The 19,565-nt window shown below is 31.3% G+C and overlaps 3 protein-coding genes across 3 annotated transcripts; 1 reads left to right on the top strand and 2 right to left on the bottom strand.

The window, feature by feature from the left end:
* Positions 1 to 1,561: 1,561 nt before the first annotated feature.
* On the bottom strand, positions 1,562 to 12,584 carry LOC108341552 (coiled-coil domain-containing protein SCD2-like). Its single transcript, XM_052879610.1, has 20 exons — positions 12,270 to 12,584; positions 12,113 to 12,166; positions 11,968 to 12,021; positions 11,813 to 11,866; positions 10,701 to 11,086; positions 9,854 to 9,932; positions 9,573 to 9,614; positions 9,193 to 9,255; positions 7,900 to 7,949; positions 7,090 to 7,117; positions 6,571 to 6,624; positions 6,385 to 6,456; positions 6,235 to 6,295; positions 5,037 to 5,144; positions 4,811 to 4,914; positions 3,640 to 3,709; positions 3,173 to 3,214; positions 2,743 to 2,783; positions 2,405 to 2,531; positions 1,562 to 1,727 (listed from the first exon to the last, which is right to left on the bottom strand). Exons 1-20 carry the CDS (start codon positions 12,582 to 12,584, stop codon positions 1,606 to 1,608), a joined length of 1,926 nt encoding a protein of 641 aa, XP_052735570.1. The 3' UTR covers positions 1,562 to 1,605.
* A 1,295-nt stretch (positions 12,585 to 13,879) lies between these two features.
* LOC108343210 (protein CANDIDATE G-PROTEIN COUPLED RECEPTOR 2) lies at positions 13,880 to 16,700 on the top strand. The gene is made up of 6 exons (XM_017581330.2): positions 13,880 to 14,271; positions 15,439 to 15,630; positions 15,897 to 16,059; positions 16,128 to 16,230; positions 16,311 to 16,392; positions 16,477 to 16,700. Exons 1-6 carry the CDS (start codon positions 13,996 to 13,998, stop codon positions 16,552 to 16,554), a joined length of 894 nt encoding a protein of 297 aa, XP_017436819.1. The 5' UTR covers positions 13,880 to 13,995; the 3' UTR covers positions 16,555 to 16,700.
* Positions 16,701 to 16,791: 91 nt separating this feature from the next.
* Positions 16,792 to 19,149, bottom strand: LOC108343211 (acyl carrier protein, chloroplastic). The gene is made up of 4 exons (XM_017581331.2): positions 18,982 to 19,149; positions 18,282 to 18,392; positions 17,315 to 17,437; positions 16,792 to 17,192 (listed from the first exon to the last, which is right to left on the bottom strand). Exons 1-4 carry the CDS (start codon positions 19,042 to 19,044, stop codon positions 17,064 to 17,066), a joined length of 426 nt encoding a protein of 141 aa, XP_017436820.1. The 5' UTR covers positions 19,045 to 19,149; the 3' UTR covers positions 16,792 to 17,063.
* Positions 19,150 to 19,565: the final 416 nt, after the last annotated feature.

Genomic DNA, 19,565 nt, shown 5'->3' with positions numbered 1-19,565 from the left:
ACAAATTCTAGAAGCAAATTAGTATCAAGATAATAGAAATTCAAAATCTATCTTTGTAGATCAATTTTGGTCGACGTGAAAAGAAAAAAATGGAGCCTAAATCTACAAAGCCCTTTTTTTGACTCTACCAAAAAAAGGAATCTATAGTTTTGTCCCGATCACCATAAAATGAGATCAAATAATTCCACAAACAATTAAGCTTCAAAGTTTGAAATGATGATCTCAGTGTTAGTGTTGTGAGGGAGGGAACATATGATTAAAGTGTATTGTTTATCTCAAAAAGGTTATTATAGTTGTTACCATATTTAGGATTAATAAATATAAACCTAAAAGTGTACATTTTGGTCAAAGTTATAAATTATTAAAGTTTTTAGTTCAGAAGAAGATAATAGGAGATAGAGACTATTCCATATACTAATCGAATGAAAAACATAATGTACAAGATGATGTGTTATAAACCAAATTTATCACATTTTATTAGTGTGGTTAACAAATTCATGGAAGATCTTAAGCATGCTCATTGGAAGACTTTGAAGTAAGTGTAGAGATGTTTGAATATAACAATATTAAACTTGTGTAGGGATGATCTATCAAAAACATGGAAGTTATGGAATAAGGGTTTGTCAATTTAAACTATGGATGCAATGTGGACACTAGGAAATCTATTTATGGGTATGCTTTAATGCTATTTGGAATATTGAAAAGTTAATTTACAATTAGTGATAATTTAATCTATTATCGAGGTGACTCATAAATTAGATAAAGAAAAATTTATGTTGCAGGACTAGGTTATTCATTGCAATATTTGAAATGTCATGTATTTAGGCATTTATTAAATATACCACGAGAGAACTAAACATATTTATGTTAAAGTATATTTTTTAAGAGACGTTATTGAAATTAATGATATTTGCTTTACGAGTAGTCATGAATGATAATCACATAGACATGTTTACAAAATCATTATCTTGTCCATTGAGAATGAATGTTGTATGTTCTTCCATGATTTGGAGCTTAGAGAAATGTAATGTTTGACTCTAAAATTATAATCTTTTACAAAGAGTTAAGATCTTTAACTATAAAATTAGTCTTTATCGTTTTCTAACCATATGGTATTAAACTCTTTTAAAGTACATTGTGAGAAAGGCATATATAATCTTCTAAAACATATATTTTTATTTATTTTTCATTCCTGTATTGTTTTTTATATTTAACTATAAACGTAAACAATTTTCTTTTAATAACGATATTTAACCTCACTTTTTTATAATTATTATAATTTTTTTAAATTAAATCCAAAATATTTTTCTATTTTTTAACATATTAAATATAAATGATAAATTATATGCACTGTTAAAATATTAGAAAAATTAGCAAAACGTTGCGAATGTGTTAAAACATGTAAAATTCATAAAAAACCACAACAAAATATAAATCCAATCTATTATAATTTTTTAAAATTATCATAATAATTGATAACATTGTTTTGTAAAATATGATACACTGAAAATTATAGCCTATTTTACTCCAACTCTTGATTAACTAAATTACAAAACCCATTTAAAAAATGTGAAAAAGTAAATGTTGTAACCTAATTTAAATATATTAAAAGTCTGACCGACCAGGCACGTTGGAGTTGTCAGCATCTTGCTCCAGCTCTCTGCGTGATTCATCCCATAGTTGCGTTTCAATATCCAACCTTCTGATTTCGGCAAGTCCACGTTCAACTGCGAAAAAGGAATAAAGTAGGAGCATTGACATATATTTGCAAGAGAAGGTTATAACAGCAGTGAAACTCTCACACACGTTACATAATTTTTTGTATTTATAAAAAGAAGTAAAATATAATATTAAATGAACCTAAAAGTTTGTTGCCTGTGAAAGTATCATTTACATGATTATAATTCACTTAATACATACTAACAAAAAAATAGAATGATAACATTATAGAATAATAACATTGGATCTTTTAACTGCTGCAGCCGGTTTAAAATGCAGATTTGAATCAAAGTTTCACGTTATATAGAAATAAAAAAAAATAGAATACTGTATATAAAAGTGAAAGATCCTTTAATATATTATTTTAAGATTTTAGATCAAAAATGATATCAATTTTTACATGGTTGAATTCAAATTTCGTTGGTATTATATTTGTTTAAGTGAATTTCCTTTTGAATAGATCCAGTTCATGGTATTTGCAAGTAGAACCACCAAGAAATATATAAACGATACTTATGGTTATATCTTCTGCTAATACTGCTTTTCTTATTACATGCTAAAATATACCATAAAAGTGACAGCATTGTGCAGAACTATAATAGCAAAAGCTTAATTTACACGAAAAGTTTAATAGGGCTGTTGCAGGTAAATTACAATTGATAGGTAGGAAAGGGGTGGACAATACCGTCAACGGCATCTTGTGAATTAGGAATCTTTGAGTTATGATTGATCCAAAACTGTAAACGCTCGTATGCTATGTCAGGTTCTATTTCATGATTTTTTGCTCTCCTCCAAATGTAAGCAAGCCAAGCCTAATCAAACATGATTGATAAGAGTCCATATATACTCAAAATGAAAATAAAGTGAACAGTTAGGAAAATAAATGCTATAAATGTATGATTGTAAAAAATGATTTTATATTTATATTAATTTATCGTTCTTCTATTAATTTACAGCAATCTTAAAAAAATATGATGAAATCTCTTTTTTTTTTTATTCACATACTTAGAAATTGCTAAATACCTGTTTAAAAGATACATCTTCAGCCTCCTCCTGACTCAAATCTGAAAATAAAATATTTATACATAAATAACATCAATCCAATTAAATATCAATTTATGTTATCGAGTGTCAATGTGAATAAAGCTACAGACGAGCAAGTTGTGGTGAGGATGATAAGGTATAAGGTAGACAAAACATGTAACATCAGATTGAATGGTCAAGACTATGTATGCATCTGACCTCTATAATTCTCACTTAACATACTCCATATCTCATATTTGAAAAAAAAATACAGTAAACTAAATCAAAGTCCCAAAGTTATTCAACTTCAAAAGTTTCAAAGCAGGGTTCAGTTACTACTCCCATCTAACATTATAACTCCACTTGCATTAAGTTTCAGCTTTTTAACACGTGATTGGGCAAAATGGAAACTGTAACCCAAAAAGCTTACCAAATGCATCACACTGCCCTTCAACCGGTAGTTTTAGGTCATCTACACCAAACAAATAAGAGTGTCAGAACTTACATATATCAATCTTTGAGTAAATGAATATGTGGATTTAAATAACTCTTAATAGTGTGATTCTACTATTTAAATAACTCTTAACAATATGATCATACGGATTCTCTTCCATCTTTCATAATTTCATAAGCAAAATTTATAACAGAAGCTAAATGACATATGACAACAGCATTTGCGGAAAAAGCTAACATCTTTTTTTTCTTCCGACAACAACTTTGGAATAACATTCTTATCTCTCTCTTCGATTTTTATGAAATGCTTTTGACATGTGCATATGTAAAACGAGATAAAGGTTGAATGAATAATGGAGACAAATTAATGTATACTATATCAAATAAGATGATGAGAATGTACTAAACATACTATAAAATTAGAGTGAATATTGAATCGGGCACCTGAAAAGCCAAATCTTAACACATTTGGTCGCCTATGTTGAGCCAATACAAACGCCAATGCTTCCTCTACCTTCAAAACAGTCATGGAGAAGAAATCAAATCATAGATAGAATAATTTTTTTAGCAGTCAAAATAAGATGTTAACAGATGAATTAAATGTCATGAGTGCCATGTTGTTGGCAAAATTAGCTCTAAAAATAGTATGGCTGTTAGTAGTCATTTCACTGAATAACATAATTAGTATCTATAAAAAAACAAAGTATTAAAATTACTTTCCGACAAAAGTTAAAAATATGGATAGAAGGGCATTTCTAGATTTTAAATTCCTTGGTGAACCGACTAAAAGCCTAAAGGACTCATGTTTCTATTCAATAAAGACCCAACTTACTGAAAACCATGCACAAGATGGATGGTAAAAATAAAATTTACCTAGAAAAAAAAATTACGTATAGACTAGTAATTTAAATTTTATTATTAAATTAAAATCTTCATACATTTTCAATGTCCAAATTATCCATTCTATCTTTATTTTCTTTCTTTGATAATAGTAATCAAACAGCACTTTAGTTTTACGTCTTTTTGACCCCTGATTCTAGCACCTCATGTTAGCACACTCTTCCAGGGAAGATAATACACGCTTGCTTACACATTATCATATATTCGATCCATTTCAGATAAAAAGCTATTATGTGTTCTAGACTGAAAGAAGATATTTTAACATACATTTTTTTGAGAATATTTCACACGACACATATTAATTTTTTACTAGTTCATTATTTATTTATTATTATACTAACATTTTTTAAATTTTAAAATAAAGATCACATGTATATTAAAAAAATCTCTGTTAATAAAATGAAAATTTCACTAAAGATGCCTTTTTAATAGTATACCACCTGACACGTTTTAAGATTTTTTAATTGTATAATAGTAACAAGTAGATTTAATTTAGGACCAATAGCAATTTCTCCTTATTCTGACGACCTTAATTAGTAAGATTCTATTGATAATGAGTTAACATATATCTTAGTGAATAATACGAGAAGAAGTTCTTCTGAAGAAAGGTAAGGATAAATTCACAACATTGTATTTGCGTGCGAAAAACACATGTCAGTATTTCAGTACTACATTTGAAGCAATAAGGATATAATAAGGATATAATAGAAGAAACCTTTAGTGAAGCCAATTGTCGCAATCCTTGCTCGACAAAAAGCATGTTCTCAATGTTTCCCTCTCCTGAAAGTTCCTTTATATCACGTCGAATTTCTGTATCCTCTACATCGAGGTCTACCATGTAGAACAAAACTCACGGATATTTAATCATCCTTATTTATTTTCAAGAATGGTGGAAAAACTTAAAAATAGAACACAAGAAATTCGAAAGTAATTAATGTTACCTGCTTCCTCTTTAGCTTTCTGTCCTGCTGCTAATACAACTTCAACCGGATTCGGGGCGAACATAGACCAGTATTTGTATTTTGCTTCAGCAATATCAACATGAATACCTGGCATATATTTAAGTGCCATCAATGTATTTTTATTCTCCCTATTTTTTCTTTGAATAAAAAAGCATAATTAATCCTAAGTAGAAAGTAAGTTCGTTAAGATGAAATTGCATGTTATTTTGTATACAAAATCCACAAATTTATTTGCCCAATTTCGGCGGAATTAAAATAATTTTTGTTTTATATTCTTTTTATACTGCATTTACTTTTGTTTTGTTAAAGCTAGCTTCAAAATGGAACTGTATAATATTTAGATTTTAGAATAGATTAATTTTTAATCTTGTTAGTTACTGATTTTTTTCGTATTAAGAAGTTTTTGGAATAATACTTCCTCAACACCTATAATTTTTTAAAATAATTTTTAATTTATGTAATTTATTATTTTAATTAAAAAAATACAGATATTAATTATTTTGAAATTTCACCTTTATATATATATATATATATATATATATATATATTCCTAAATAAGAGTTTATTTCTTAAAAATTTTCAAAAAAAAACTCTTAATAAACTAATAAAAAATTATATAGATAAAAAAATTCCAAATACTAAATAATGTTAAAAAAAATTAAATACAATATAAATAAACTCAAGTATATTAAATTTAGTTTATAGTTAATTACAATATAATATTCTATGTGCTAATAAATAAAAATAATAAATAATAAAAATAGATGAAAATACAATAAAAAAACTAAAGATATTTTATAGAAAAGAAATTGAAAAGAAATAAAAGAGATAGAAAGATGAAAGCCAATTGATGAAAAATAGAATAAAAAATTCGTGTATAACTCTCTTATTTTCTTAATTACTTTCTCTTTATCTCTGATATATATATATATATATATATATATATATATATATATATATATATATATATATATATATATATATATATATATATATATATATATACCAAACAAACCCAATTGAATTCATTCTTTCTATTTATTTATTTTTTGGTAAAAAAAACGTGAAACTATATATGTAGAATAAATTTGACTCACCACACACAACCCATCAATTTTAAAATGTTCATTCTGACTTTAAACAAAAGTAAATGATACAAATGGTGAGATGACCATACCATGTTGAACGCATAAACCCCAATACCGAGCTAGCCAACACCTCTTTAAAGCAACCTCTTCCTGCGAAACAAAACGGAAAGCCACTACATAACAACGCAGAAGGCTATTAAAATTAAAACGAAACACATTACGATTAACATTAAACCTACCATTTCTTCCGCGTTGAGTATGATTCGTTGAGTCATAAGCCGTAGCTTTTCCAAAGCAACCGTCGCCTCGTCCTTATGCCAAATATGAGAAATTTAAATTGAAATTCTATAAACAAAATATTCCACGCATTCAAATAGCAGATTTAAAGCAGTAATATGAAACGTACAAGGTAAATTGCTGGATACCTCAGCATCCGACGCTTGAAAACCAAGATTCTTTGGTGCATTTTTCAGAGCGGCCTGAAAATAGTAAGATATTCATCATTCGACTTCCTAATCTCACTTTAATGAGAAGTTTGGGTGACAATGACATGACTTCCGCATGCACGTGTTCCCGACATGTTTCCATATATATACATACATTAAACACAATAAGATGTTCAGTGTATTGATTTTCCATGTCAGTGAAATTGGCTCGGATCGCCTAGTAATATGTGTAAAAAGAATTACAGTTGGTGGTATTTTATTCTCTTAAGTTAATTATAAAAGCATTACTCCAATGATAAAAAAAAGGTTCTTAAACTTACGAATCTGCTTTTATGCAATTTCGTTATTGGAATAATTTGTAGCAATTTATTAGTATTAAAATGCTGTCTTTAAATAAGAAACTCGCTCTTAATAAGTTCTAAGAATTGTGAGAATTATAAGAATAATTTCTAAAGGTTCAAAGTAAAATTTTAGACAGGGAAGGAAAGTAGGACAAACCTCTCTTTGCTGCAGTGCTGCCTCTTTCCTGAAGAACAAAACGAACAATAGTGATGAAAGATAACTTACCCGATCACTTAAGGTATATTGCACAACTTAACGCAAAAAAATTAAATCTTGATTTGACTATATCTTTTTGTTAATCTAGTCTATTTTTCCCGCTGTAGTAGGTAATATTCTTAAAGGACACACTCACATTGAATTTATATGAATTTCTTTGTTATAGTCAGCCAAAGAGAATATTTATTATCCTCAACCTTCATATAAAACATATGCATAGACTAACAAAAGTTACATCATCATCCCAATGAATGTGTTTCTGTGTATTATCTCCTTCTTAAAACAAAGTTGACTCATTATAAATTTGTTTAATGCATTCTCTCAACTTACACTGTTCAAGAAAAAGCCTCCATCCTTCAAAATGGATTCAATAAATTGTGAATGTTAAGTTTATTGTAGAAAAATAATCATAAATGAATAAATAAAATGATTAATGAAAAAAAAACTTCGAAAAATTATAAGTGGAAATCAACGCTCTTATAAATCATATCTAAATGGTAAGTGGAGTTAAATGTAAGGCAAACCACCAGTGTTGAAGTTATCAAAATGCCCTCATGTTAGTTTGATTTGGAGAAGATACCAAAATAAGATCCGTTATTAATTGAGGGTCCATAAGTTGTTTCTCAATTCTCTTTTTCTATATTAACTCACATTTCATGGTACCTGCTTTCATGATCTAATATTGTATCGAAGTGTATAATTTGTAAGGAGAGAATTTATTAGGTACACCTTCGCCAGCTTACCACTTACCTGGCCAAAAGGCGAGCCTCCATAGTTACACCTTCGCCAAGATTAGCAACCTATACGAAAAGATGTGCAAGACTATTGATAATTAGTAGTCTTTGATGCTCTCTGACCAGTAGAACCATACAACGATACAGACATAGAAACATGAGATGATGCCAATGTAAGAGTCTTTCTATACTAATGGTCATGTATCCCACCATGTAATTCAAAATTGTGGAATGGTACGCCAACCTCAAGAAAACTAGTTGTATTAAATGTCAATAGAAAATTCCACTAATAATGCAATTAAATTAGAATAAAATAATATATTACTATAATATATCTATTTAAAGATCAAACGGCAGAAGTAGGCGCGCCTGGGAGACTGATAAAATTACAATTACATCCAAAAAGTGATAATTATCCATAAAATCTGTCAACGAGTTACAAGTTTGATTTTTCTTAGTTATTTATTAGCATATTAGAGGATTTTTTTTTACCATTTAGTCGTAATTCCTTAAAGAATATAACATGAATTTAAAAAAAAAAAGATGATGGTTGTTTTCTCTCATAAAAATGTTGAAAATGTCGTTAATTTGAATAATTTTCTATTGAAATTTTTATATATAACAATGACAATTTCCAACTTTTTATTTAAAATGAGAATGATTTCAGTTATTTTATTTTTAATTTGAAGTTGTATATACAAATACACCATATTTAAATAAAATAACTGAAGTCATATTTATGCGATTTCAGTTTAAAAATAAAACAACTTAATCATATTTATCATGCATGACTTCGATTTAAACAAAAATAATTAAATGTTGTCTTTACCATGTACAACTTTTAACATATTAATAAAATATTAATTATTTTTAAAAAAAAATGTATAACTTATGAGAAAAACAAATTAAAGTCATCCTTGTCATTCACCCTTTAATTTCAAACTCAAAGTAATTTCAAACTCAAAGTTAAAAACATGTTATATGTTATATGAAATCGTGAATGTCAAAAACAACTTATTGATCCCTATAATTTTTCTAACCGGAGATGACAAACTTCTAAATCATATTTACTTGCACAAATATCCATTATTGTAAAAAAAAATGTGTCTCACGTTTCCCTGGTTGATATGAACATCATCAGGTGTATGATTCTGCATTAAAACTTTTTTTTTTCATTTTAGATAATAAGGGTACTAATGTAAACTTATAGCCACATCTAAAATATTGCAGTAGCACATTCCTAATGGTTTGCTTGTTAACAAAGAGACAAACATTGCCCGAGATGGACACTATCCCTCAAAAGTATTACCTGTTGTTCTAGTTGCCTGACTCTTGATTCAGCTTCCTCAAACTTCTCTTCTGCAAGTCGAACCTGCGGAGGATACACACACATTTTTTTCAATTAATGAATGTCTATAAACAAAATCAGCTTTTATAATGAAAAAAAAGTCCATGTTATTTGCATTCAGCCAAATTATAAACATTCGCATGTGAATGCTAAGCTAGTAATATAATCTAGCACAAATTATATCTGAATCTAAAAAGAAACTATTGTATCTTATCTAAATATAAACCGAACAACAGATGGAATGAAGAAAAAAGAAATACACACGATTCTTTGTTCTACAATGTTACAAACATCCATTTAGAATCTCAAAACTTGAATGTTTACAAAAAACATGCTCAAACCTTTTCAACCAAATTGTCATTTTCTTCTTGTAACATATCAAGCTGCATTAAAATTCACATCGCATTAGTAGATTCCTGAAAAGAGACAGGAGCCATGCATGGCCGAACCCGTTGAAGATTAAGAAATGCAAGGCCGTAAGTTAAATGGGGATGAAAGGGAGGAAGGAGTAAGTAAAATACAGAACGTGTAGCTTGATTAGTGCCACCGATATGAAAAAAAAGGACATCAAAAGCATGCATATGACCCTAATAATTAGATCGCGCATGGACCCATGTACTACCTCGTCTTCAAGCTCATTAGTAGGTTGCTGCTGATTGGCGCTTTCTCTTACCTTCATACTACCCAGATCAAGAGACAATCTACACAGGACATAAAAAAATCATATAGCATTATATAGATGATTAGCGTGGGAGATCAAATTTTGGATCTGAATGTCATCCCTAACTTTATTTACGACGTGCATTTTAAAAACTTAAGATTGTAAAACTGTGATTCATTATCAGATTTAGTCTTTTATTAGTTTAGGTGGACCAATCATGAAATGACTTTTCACCCGAATTTTCCAATTGGATCAAACCTCTCAAGTTAATGAATGAAATATTTTCGCTGATTAGAATTTCCAATCAGCAGCTAAAATCGTGGAAAAAAAAAACTATATATTTGAAATTAATTATAATTTCAATAATTTTTAATTAATGATTATTACTTTAGGTTATGTTTTCAAAAGTAACCTCTTTTATTTTTAGAAAATGAAATCCGAGTTGTGAGAAGAGAGTGCAAGAAATACTACAAGGAAGTATATCACTCCGAGCACAATTCTCTTTAAGGAAAAAGTTTTTTTAATTTTGATAATTTTTTTAAAACTGGTAAAATGTGATTGATCCATTTTTAAAATAATTTCAAACAAACCAAGTGACTAGACGTATTCTATAAAAAAGTTGTTAAAAAAAAAAGTTGTTCCTTCTCTTTAGTACTGGAGAACTCCAGTATGAGAAACCACACATTCCACTTGTCTTTCTCTCGTATGTGGGAGCTTCAGTGGTGGAAAACAACAGTTTCTATGACTTCAGTGTCTGATATTTTCTTGTTAAGGAAATGTAAAAGAAAGAGCAGGAGTAGAAGCATACCTTCTGTCTTTTCTAACATCAGTAAGAGGCTCAGAGGGTGGAACACCAGCAGAAGAGGCTGGTCTGAGGGTGATAGGTACACTAGGAGGCACCATGGGAACCACCTTAGAAAGTCCACTGGGACGGCCCACGGTTGAGCGAGCAGAGGGAGGTTGATCAATGCTCGCGCTACTGGGTTGAGTTGACCGTGTCGATATCATAGCGCGAGAAGAGGGAGAAAAGTCCAAAGATCGGTTTCCCGACGCCGAACGAGCAGAGGGTGGTTGTTCTGCGTTATTCAGTACTGTGGGTGTCTGCTCAGCAGGAAGAGCATTTAAAACGGGAGATGATCGAACGTTAGATGTGCCTCTCAAAGATTGTGGCTGCTCTTGAACAGCGCGAACTGACTAAGGCAAATTAACAAAATCAAAGTTTCATCAACTTTATCAAATTACTACTCATTCTAAACTAACAAATTAGTCCCTCCATTCAACTAATTAACAAAACACTTTAATTAATTCACGTTATATAGTAAAATTAGTTTAAAACAATAAATTACTCAAAAAATATATTATTGCTTTAAATATAAGTATGTCTTTGTATTATCAAATTAGATTAAAAAACTTTATATCTCATTCATTTTACATATCTAATGTTTTAATAAAACACTTTAATTAGTTAAGAATGTTTTAGAAAAAAAAATCAATGCATGTTTTAATCAAAGGAATAGTAAAAAAAGGATAACAACTATTTAAAAAATATATATAAATATACAAATCTGTGTCATCTGGTTCTTACATTGAAAAAGCCTTCCTCTTCTTATTCAAACTCCAACTAACAACCAAACTTGGTAGATTAAAAAATAACTACCTAAACACTCTTTAAAACCTTACCTATTGAAATAGCTTTCACACTCTTGTGTCCAATTAAATTAATGAGTGATACTAATATAATCTACACTCTTCTAATACACTTTTTTTTTGTTAATCTTAAGATTTCTTAAAATATTGTAAAATCTAAAGTAAATTTCATCATACAGAGTAAAACAAATCATTTAATAATTTTATTAGTAAATTGTAGAGATTGTGTCGAAAGTATTTCCCATTAAAATGGTAGGCAGAGAAGCTAATTACCGCTGGGGATCGAGATCTAGCAGATAGCGAAGGATCTTGCGTGAGGCGAACTGACTGAGAGAAACAAAATCAAAAGTGTTCATCAACTTGTGTGATTCCAATTAAGCAGCCTTGAATATGAATATATACATCATTGCAACGAAAAATCCAGTTACCGCAGGAGAACGTGATCTCGCAGATGGATTTTTATCTTGAAGAGAGCGAACTGACTAAAAGAAACAGAACAATTTTAACACCTAAACTAACACCGGACACAAATTTCAAATAAACCACTGCGATCAGATCATCAAGCCAAATTACCATCGGTGACCGGGACCTTGCAGACGCTGCTGGGTCCTGAATGCTACGAACTGCCTAATAGAACAGCGGCAACAACAACATCAAATTCGAATCACGTTCAATTAGAAAATGAGGAAATATATGCAACCAAAACGGTGAAGGTGGTTAGTTAAGTTACCATGGGAGAGCGACTTGGCATCGGTCTTCCACCACCGAAGCCAATGCCTCCGGCGCCTGTGATTGAGGAGTAGTCGAGAGGAACGTCATCGTCGTCTTCACCATTGTCGTCCGTTTGCGACATGACCTGTGCGAGTCTCTGTGCGGCGGCCTTGGTGGCAGTGTTCTGTGCTCTTCGGATACCTGCCATGGCGGAGCCAGTGGAACCTGTACGCGCGTGGCGGTTCACTGGCGTTATCGTGCTCCCCGGCGATGAAGGCGTCGTCGGCGTCCCGGAAGAGCTGTTCTGCCTTTCGTACACTCTTCGCCTATCCATCTAGAATCCAAGAAAAGTAAACAGACATAAATAAATACCAGAAAAAATTATCACATCCTCACACATGTATTATAAAGATATGGTAAAACTTGCTTTGATCTGTGTCTGGAAACAGGAATTTATTTCAAAATAGGAAGAATCAGGAAAATTTAGTATCCAAATTCATTGGTTGGCTTAACCTAATATATTTTGTATTTTGCATTAGAGAGGCATTGGTGTAAGAAGAAAAGGGAGAAAGAGGAAAATGAAATGAGTAGTGGAAGGGTCTTGGAGTGGTATCCTGCTATTGTGGAGGGAGTTGAGGATCTCTTCCCAAAGGGAGACACGTTATAGGTTGGAAACTTTGGAGGTGCATCTTGTAACGGTTTCCCTCTTTTTCTTTTCCTATTTATTTATACAGAATTTTGACAGTACAAAAAGTTATGTAAGGATGAAATGAAAGAAAAGATAATCGACGCCAGCAAGACAAAAAAATATTGAGCGATGTCTTGTGAGCAAGACGTGTTTTTGGATCAATAACAAATTGGATTAAGGGAGAATAAGATGGAATTTTGAATAATATATTATTTAAGTTTTATGAGAACAAAGATAATTAACAAAATAAATTTATTAAAATAGTCATCAATAAAGTTTATATATATATATATATATATATATATATATATATATATATGGAACACATTTTGACTAATTTTGTCAAATCTAAAATTTAACTCTTAAAGAAAATAGTTATAAATTAAAATTAATTATAAAATAAATCAATTTTACAGTTATGAATAATTCTTTTATCAGAGATATTAATTAAATTTAAATAAAAAAATGTTATAAAATATAATAATAAAATCATTTATATTGATAAAAAAATGGATAATAAAATATGTATATTAAAATAAAAATAATGACAAACTCTTTTAGAAAAGCAATAATCTTATTAATAGTTCTAGATAATATAAGTTTAATATGTTTTCTTTCATTTAAAAAGATTAATTATATTTGTTTACCAAATTTAACTTTTGAATTTCTTATTAAGAAAAGTATGATGACATTTACTTACTATATATATTTTACCAAATGAATTACGTGGCAATATGAAATAAAATTATTTTACAATATAAAGTTATTATTTGTATATTTGTAGACGATAAATTCATTACATAAATCATATTTAATAATGTACCATTTTAAAATAATAAAATTCGTTCCATAATAATTGGATGATAGATACATTTAATTTAACTTTGGAAGATTTATGTAATAATAAATAAATTAATGATACGTAAGTGATGTTGTGGTCAAAGATGTTGTTAGAACCAGTGAGTCACGCAACAAGTTAATTGAAGCCGAGCTCCATATATGCCAAAATCAAGAAATTAGGGTTTTCTTCTCCCGTGCAATTCCCCTTTCAGAGACTATGGTTCCACAGACAGTGATAACGCAAGTCTCCGATTCACGTGGCGTGATTTCAAATGGTTCAACCCACGGGTTCTACGATTGGCTATTCGAATGTCACGGGTTCTGGCACAATGCCATTCTCATCATTCCCTCCTTCCTCTTCGTCCTGTACCTGATACTTCAAGCCAGACACAGCTTCCCCAAACTCTCTCTTTCTCGCTCATACATCATCCTTTCGTATAACGCCTCGCTCTGGCTCGCCACACTTCTCAATCTTGCTTGGTGCTTTTTCCAGGTTTGTTCTGATTCATGTATAAAGACTGCTCCGTTCAGACGGCAATTACCAATTTCTATGCCTTTTTCCAGAAAATGATTTTATGGAAGTGTTCTTTTTCTTCAGATTTCTGTGTAGCAGAGTGGTGAATTAAGCTTATAGATTAGTTCATAAATATAGCAAAGGTTGTTGGCAGAAATGTTTCTTTATTTGAGTGTCATACCTAAGGATTGGGATTTGACTGTACTATTTCTTACTTACTGTCTTGACTAGGGATAGAAAAAGCCATGATTTCTTGTTACAATAAATAAACAAATAAAAAGTTCATATAAATTAAAGGTAAACTTTTGGAGAAGCTACTTGATTTTAATTTAATTTGATTTATTTATTTTTCCTTAGATTCAATTTTAAAAAAATGATTTATTGTTTCTTTTCCCCTGACCTTTACCTTTAAAAAAAGAGAGTCAAATTTTGCTGTATTTTTCATTCCCGAATTTTAATTATTAATTAAATTAATAGAAAGTTGTAGTGAGTATATTATTTCTACGATCAACACAAGTACTCATATTCTACGATAAAGTCTGAAAAAGATAAAAAAAATTCTTTTCAATCTTTATCAAACTTTTAGATTCGTTGGTTGAATTTGAAGTTATGTTAGTGTGAATCTTTCCATTATTTTGAGAAAACTGGTAATTTTCCTTTTATTTCTCAAGGGGCTATGATGACATTTTATGGAATTGGGTTAATACCGTATATTTAGGCTTTTCTTGTTTCGGTTCTTATGCCTATAACATAATTTCTTTAGTTAAAATATGGAAATTGGTGGTTCGGAACTATTAAAACTATTATAGCGGTTATTAATCCGTCACATATTGTTCCTATAAAATTAAAAAAGAAACATACAAAATTTGTGGTTATTTTCTATTGTCTGAAAATTTATGAGATTCCTTATCAATTTCACGTAATGAAATTAGACGCTTGACATCGAGAACCAAAATGATATCAAAAGTGCATGTGTTTAGCGTAATATACGAAACATATGAGAAATTAAACCTAAAAAGTTTATCCATATGCATTGGAATTTGCTTTTCTGATGCTCATTTCTAGCTTACTAGGATTTTCTGTTCCTTCACTTGTGACTAGAGTGGTGGGTTAATATATGTTTTATTTGATCTTTGGTGACTCCAGGCATGGGAGTGCACATCTAGGAGAGAGTTGTCATGGAACTTGCTATCATTGTTTACTACTTCCGGAATGCTGTTTTTGGAAGTGAGCTTGGTGGCTTTTTTACTTCAAGGAAATAATGCAGGTGGCTTAGAAGCAATGAAGCGGACTTTTGGTATCTCAACGCTTGTTGTTGGCTTGGATATACTGCTGAAGGTATTTCTTTGGTTTTTACCAAAATGCAGAGTTCGTGTCCTTGTTTAAATCATGTTATCTTAATGGAGATACAAAAAACACATTAGTGCTCTCTCACATGTCAAATCAACTTATTTTTTCATGCCAAATATACTGCTGAATGAAATATGGATTTCTGCTGAGGCAATGAAAAAGCATGCAATTTCAGTTTTCTTATCGGAATCTGTGCTTTATTGTGGCACTGCATCGTATAATGGAAGAATGATTGCACCTTGTTTTCTTGTTAGGCTTTATATGTTCTTGTGTTTGGGATCCCATTATTTGTCGACAGCAATGAAAATAGGAATCATGTGAAATGGAGCTTGTTGATTGTCCACAAGCTGTTGCTCACTGCTGCTTATGGCTTCCTAATGTTTATGTACCATTCCGGATGGAGAGAAACGTTGCCTGGTGAGTATTCGTTTAACATGACGTTTTTTAACTGTTTCTGACTGCCTAATTTCCTTCCTTTCATGCAGCGAAAATTGCCTTTTACAAGTATGTTGCTGTCATGTTCATTTTTAATGCGATTGCAACAATTGCTTGTGGCCTCACTGGAAACGGTGTTGCATTTGGTTTCTGGTCAGATCCTAATTTAACTGAGAATACCGTTTTTAGCTGTTCTTCTTTGGCAATTAAAGCCTTGTTTACTTTTTTTACAGGTTGTATCGTGTGGCGGTTGTCTTTTATCATGCATTTTACCTTCCTTTTTTGTTCATAACATTCCAAACAGACTTTTTTCAGGTTAGTGCCGTTTATTTTCAAGCATTTTGCTATTGTTTAAAGACAGCTTTCCTTGTAATCTTGATTTTTGCTTCGAAATTTCAGGAAGAAAATTTTCATTTGGAAAACGTGTATTATTCCGAGATGAAAGATGCGGGTTTCTTCGACACAGATTGGGAATAATGTTATCAGCTAAATCAAGGTTGTATCAGTATCAGGACTATGTAAATACAATAACTATTCTAGCAGATTGCAATATCATGTACAAAGATGTTTATCTGTAGAACCTCAAAGTGTTCTGTTATTAAATGAACATGACTTTTAACGTATACGGAGTTCTCATCCACTTGGTGTTGTTCAGGTTAAATTTCTTCCCCTAATTTTTGCAGCAGCCAAATTATCTTAATTACCCAGCAAGAATTGAGAACTAAATAAAATTAACATAAAATGTCATTGACATAAATAATCTTATCTCCGGTAAAACTAACATCACTGACATAAACCACTTAATGCAAAAAAGACGACTTAATAAAACTAATTCCCCTGGGCTAACTTGTCTTCCCAGACTATCTTATCAAGCAACAGAGTTCACAACTAAAACACTCGAGACTCAAAATTGCCCCACACCATAAATGTTGACTGGTATGGAGACTGAGTTCATGTTTACTCAAACCTTCTGGTACATGTTTATTCTAAGAACTCTTGTTTTGAATGATATCTTCGATAAGATCTGCAGCTTGCTGAACTGTAGTGATGGTCTGTGCCCTCTCTTCCTCAATGGCAATACCGAATTCTTCCTCGAGTGCCATCACGATCTCAACCTACAAGGCATGATATTTAAACGAAATCCACAATTATTCATGGCATATGTAATATAGGATGCTAGATACAGGTACCATCTGGTAATATACTGTGTACTATGCCGTTACGTTTTTCTCATTACCGTGTCAAGGGAATCAGCTCCAAGTTTTTGAAATGTTGATGCAGCGGTCACAGTTTCACCTTCAGCCACGGCCAACTGCTTCTTTACTATTTCGCAAACCTTGTCCACTGTCTCTGCTTTAGCCTGCTCAAAGGTTATTTCATAAGCCCGTAAAAAGTATAAATACATAAACATATCTACATATACACACAGCAAAGGGAGAAGGCAGGTCCTGGTCATTTATGGCTTGTTTAGTTAAATTCCAATAAAATATGACAAAATATGACAAAATATGCCATCAAGCCCTTTGAAAGCCAAAGTCTGTTACATCCACCATATGTTCTTCTTCACCCGTTGGTAAATCTCAAGAAAGCGAAGCATTAATGGATCAATTTAAATTGGTGGAGACGGGATAGAAAAAATATTCTTTCATTAATAGCATCACATTTTTCAACTGGTGTTAAATAGAGATTAATTAAAGACCTGTACATAAACAGGCATACAGTTCCCTGCATGTAAAACCCTTTACAAAATTAATGAAACACAAGATTTCAAGAAACAGATCAGTGTGTATAATTTACGTTTATAATATTACGGTTAATGGCCTTTGCAGCAATATCCACATAAAAGTTCACAATAGTAGTTTTCAGTGTTTCTTCATTTAAAACCATCTCTTACAAAGCATGAAATTTATGTATGTCAATACACTGTGCGGAACACATAGGGTTAATTGAGGCCAAAGGATAATCAACCAAAGTAAGGACGTTTGATCTCACGTTATAAACTAGCATACTATTTCACCTTTCACATAACATTTTTTCTCAATCATATTTATCAAGCACCCTGCTTCGAGCAAAGAGAGTTCGCGAAGAAGAAAAATCCTACAGGCAATAGGCTTAAGAAGTCTAAAATACAGGGATTTGATACCCACGCAAGAAATAGTCAATTACGAAAATATGAAGAATAACACACTGCAGTAGCTACTTACAGCACAGGAAATTTGAAGGCGAATTTGTTTTGGCTGCAAGTTAAAAGAAACGTTCTTTCTCCCAAAGCTGGAAATCAGAGCAGATCTCCGGCCAGAAAGTGAGGTGAAGGCCTGTTCAAAAAATCCACCAGTACAAAGTTCATTAAAGAATTAATTAATGAATTAAAAATAAAACAACAAAACCTAATTGCAATACATTAAAGTTTTTCCGGGTTCTTTTTCATGTGAAAAAAATTTAATGACCACCATTGATATGTGCAGAAAGCATGCCATGATATTGTCCAAAAAATTTCAAATTTTGCCCAGCTCCTATCACTAATAAGTTTGCACCGTTTGTCAACCAGAAAAATAAAAGCAAAAAAATTATACATTTGTTTGGCATGAAACTTGAGAAACCCAAAAAACATATATACATTTTTTTATCTAAAAGTCTTTCACAGTTAAAATAGACATAATTTAAATGAAAAAAAAGATGAGTGGAACTGGCGATTAGTGAAAGTAAGTGAAAAAATTAAACAGGAATAAACAAAAATTAAGATTCAGGAGTGTTGGTAGCAAATCGTGCCCTATAAAGCAAAAAAACAAGCATGTAAACGACCGCATCGAGGACTTTCCCACGAGGAATGAACAGATCAAGAAGGGGAACAAAGCGCGGAGCAGCAGCTATAATTGATAAGGAAAAGGAAATGGAAAACGGTACCTGCGTTTGGGGAGTTAGAGATCGCATGGAGAGTGATGACCCCGCGAGTGTATTGGTGGCCATTGTGGTGAGTCGTGAAGGTACAAAGCCGCAGAAGAAAAATGGAGAGAAAAGGTAGAAGGTGGCGGAGAACACGAAGAGTGTGATGGAGAAGATATATATAGCAATACCGTGATTGTTGGCTGTAGGAAAGAGTCCTCTCTTTGAATTCGGAACCCACACCACTTTTCTTGGGCTGGGGGATTCTCCACTACGCTTTTGCTTCTTCCACCCCCGTAGTTTTCTACCTGCACCGTTGTAACTTTTAAATTGACACCTTTATCCATCTATTTTATTTTAATATTCCTTCTTTTTTCGTTCGGTTTCTTATTTTTGACCGTGTGGTTCAAAGGTAAAATTGAAAATTTAAAATGTTTCGTTCGGTTTCTTATTTTTGACCGTGTGGTTCAAAGGTAAAATTGAAAATTTAAAATGTATGAATTGCAGGATGAAATTATGGAGGTGCAGAAAGAATCAGCTCAGTACCAATTATCTAAGGAATCGCCTTAATCATGGACCAAAGGCCCTACAGGCCCAAAGTATGT

This window comes from Vigna angularis, chromosome 6, assembly GCF_016808095.1.
Source record: "Vigna angularis cultivar LongXiaoDou No.4 chromosome 6, ASM1680809v1, whole genome shotgun sequence".
NCBI lineage: Eukaryota > Viridiplantae > Streptophyta > Magnoliopsida > Fabales > Fabaceae > Vigna > Vigna angularis.
Note: the sequence above shows the minus strand (reverse complement) of the source record. Positions and strands in the feature narration are given on the sequence as shown.

What these genes read in the sequence shown, in the direction of transcription:
- LOC108343211 (XM_017581331.2), bottom strand. Translation starts at nt 19,044, where the DNA reads ATGGCCACCAATACACTCGCGGGGTCATCACTCTCCATGCGATCTCTA. An exon ending in CTCTAACTCCCCAAACGCAG is followed by an intron (nt 18,393 to 18,981) that starts GTACCGTTTTCC and finishes TTTTTTGAACAG; the next exon opens with GCCTTCACCTCACTTTCTGG. An exon ending in GCCTTCAAATTTCCTGTGCT is followed by an intron (nt 17,438 to 18,281) that starts GTAAGTAGCTAC and finishes ACCTTTGAGCAG; the next exon opens with GCTAAAGCAGAGACAGTGGA.
- LOC108341552 (XM_052879610.1), bottom strand. Translation starts at nt 12,584, where the DNA reads ATGGATAGGCGAAGAGTGTACGAAAGGCAGAACAGCTCTTCCGGGACG. An exon ending in GAGGCTCGCCTTTTGGCCAG is followed by an intron (nt 7,118 to 7,899) that starts GTAAGTGGTAAG and finishes TTTGTTCTTCAG; the next exon opens with GAAAGAGGCAGCACTGCAGC. An exon ending in GGGTTTATGCGTTCAACATG is followed by an intron (nt 5,145 to 6,234) that starts GTATGGTCATCT and finishes AATATATGCCAG; the next exon opens with GTATTCATGTTGATATTGCT.
- LOC108343210 (XM_017581330.2), top strand. Translation starts at nt 13,996, where the DNA reads ATGGTTCCACAGACAGTGATAACGCAAGTCTCCGATTCACGTGGCGTG. An exon ending in ATGGAGAGAAACGTTGCCTG is followed by an intron (nt 16,060 to 16,127) that starts GTGAGTATTCGT and finishes CCTTTCATGCAG; the next exon opens with CGAAAATTGCCTTTTACAAG. An exon ending in TCCAAACAGACTTTTTTCAG is followed by an intron (nt 16,393 to 16,476) that starts GTTAGTGCCGTT and finishes TCGAAATTTCAG; the next exon opens with GAAGAAAATTTTCATTTGGA.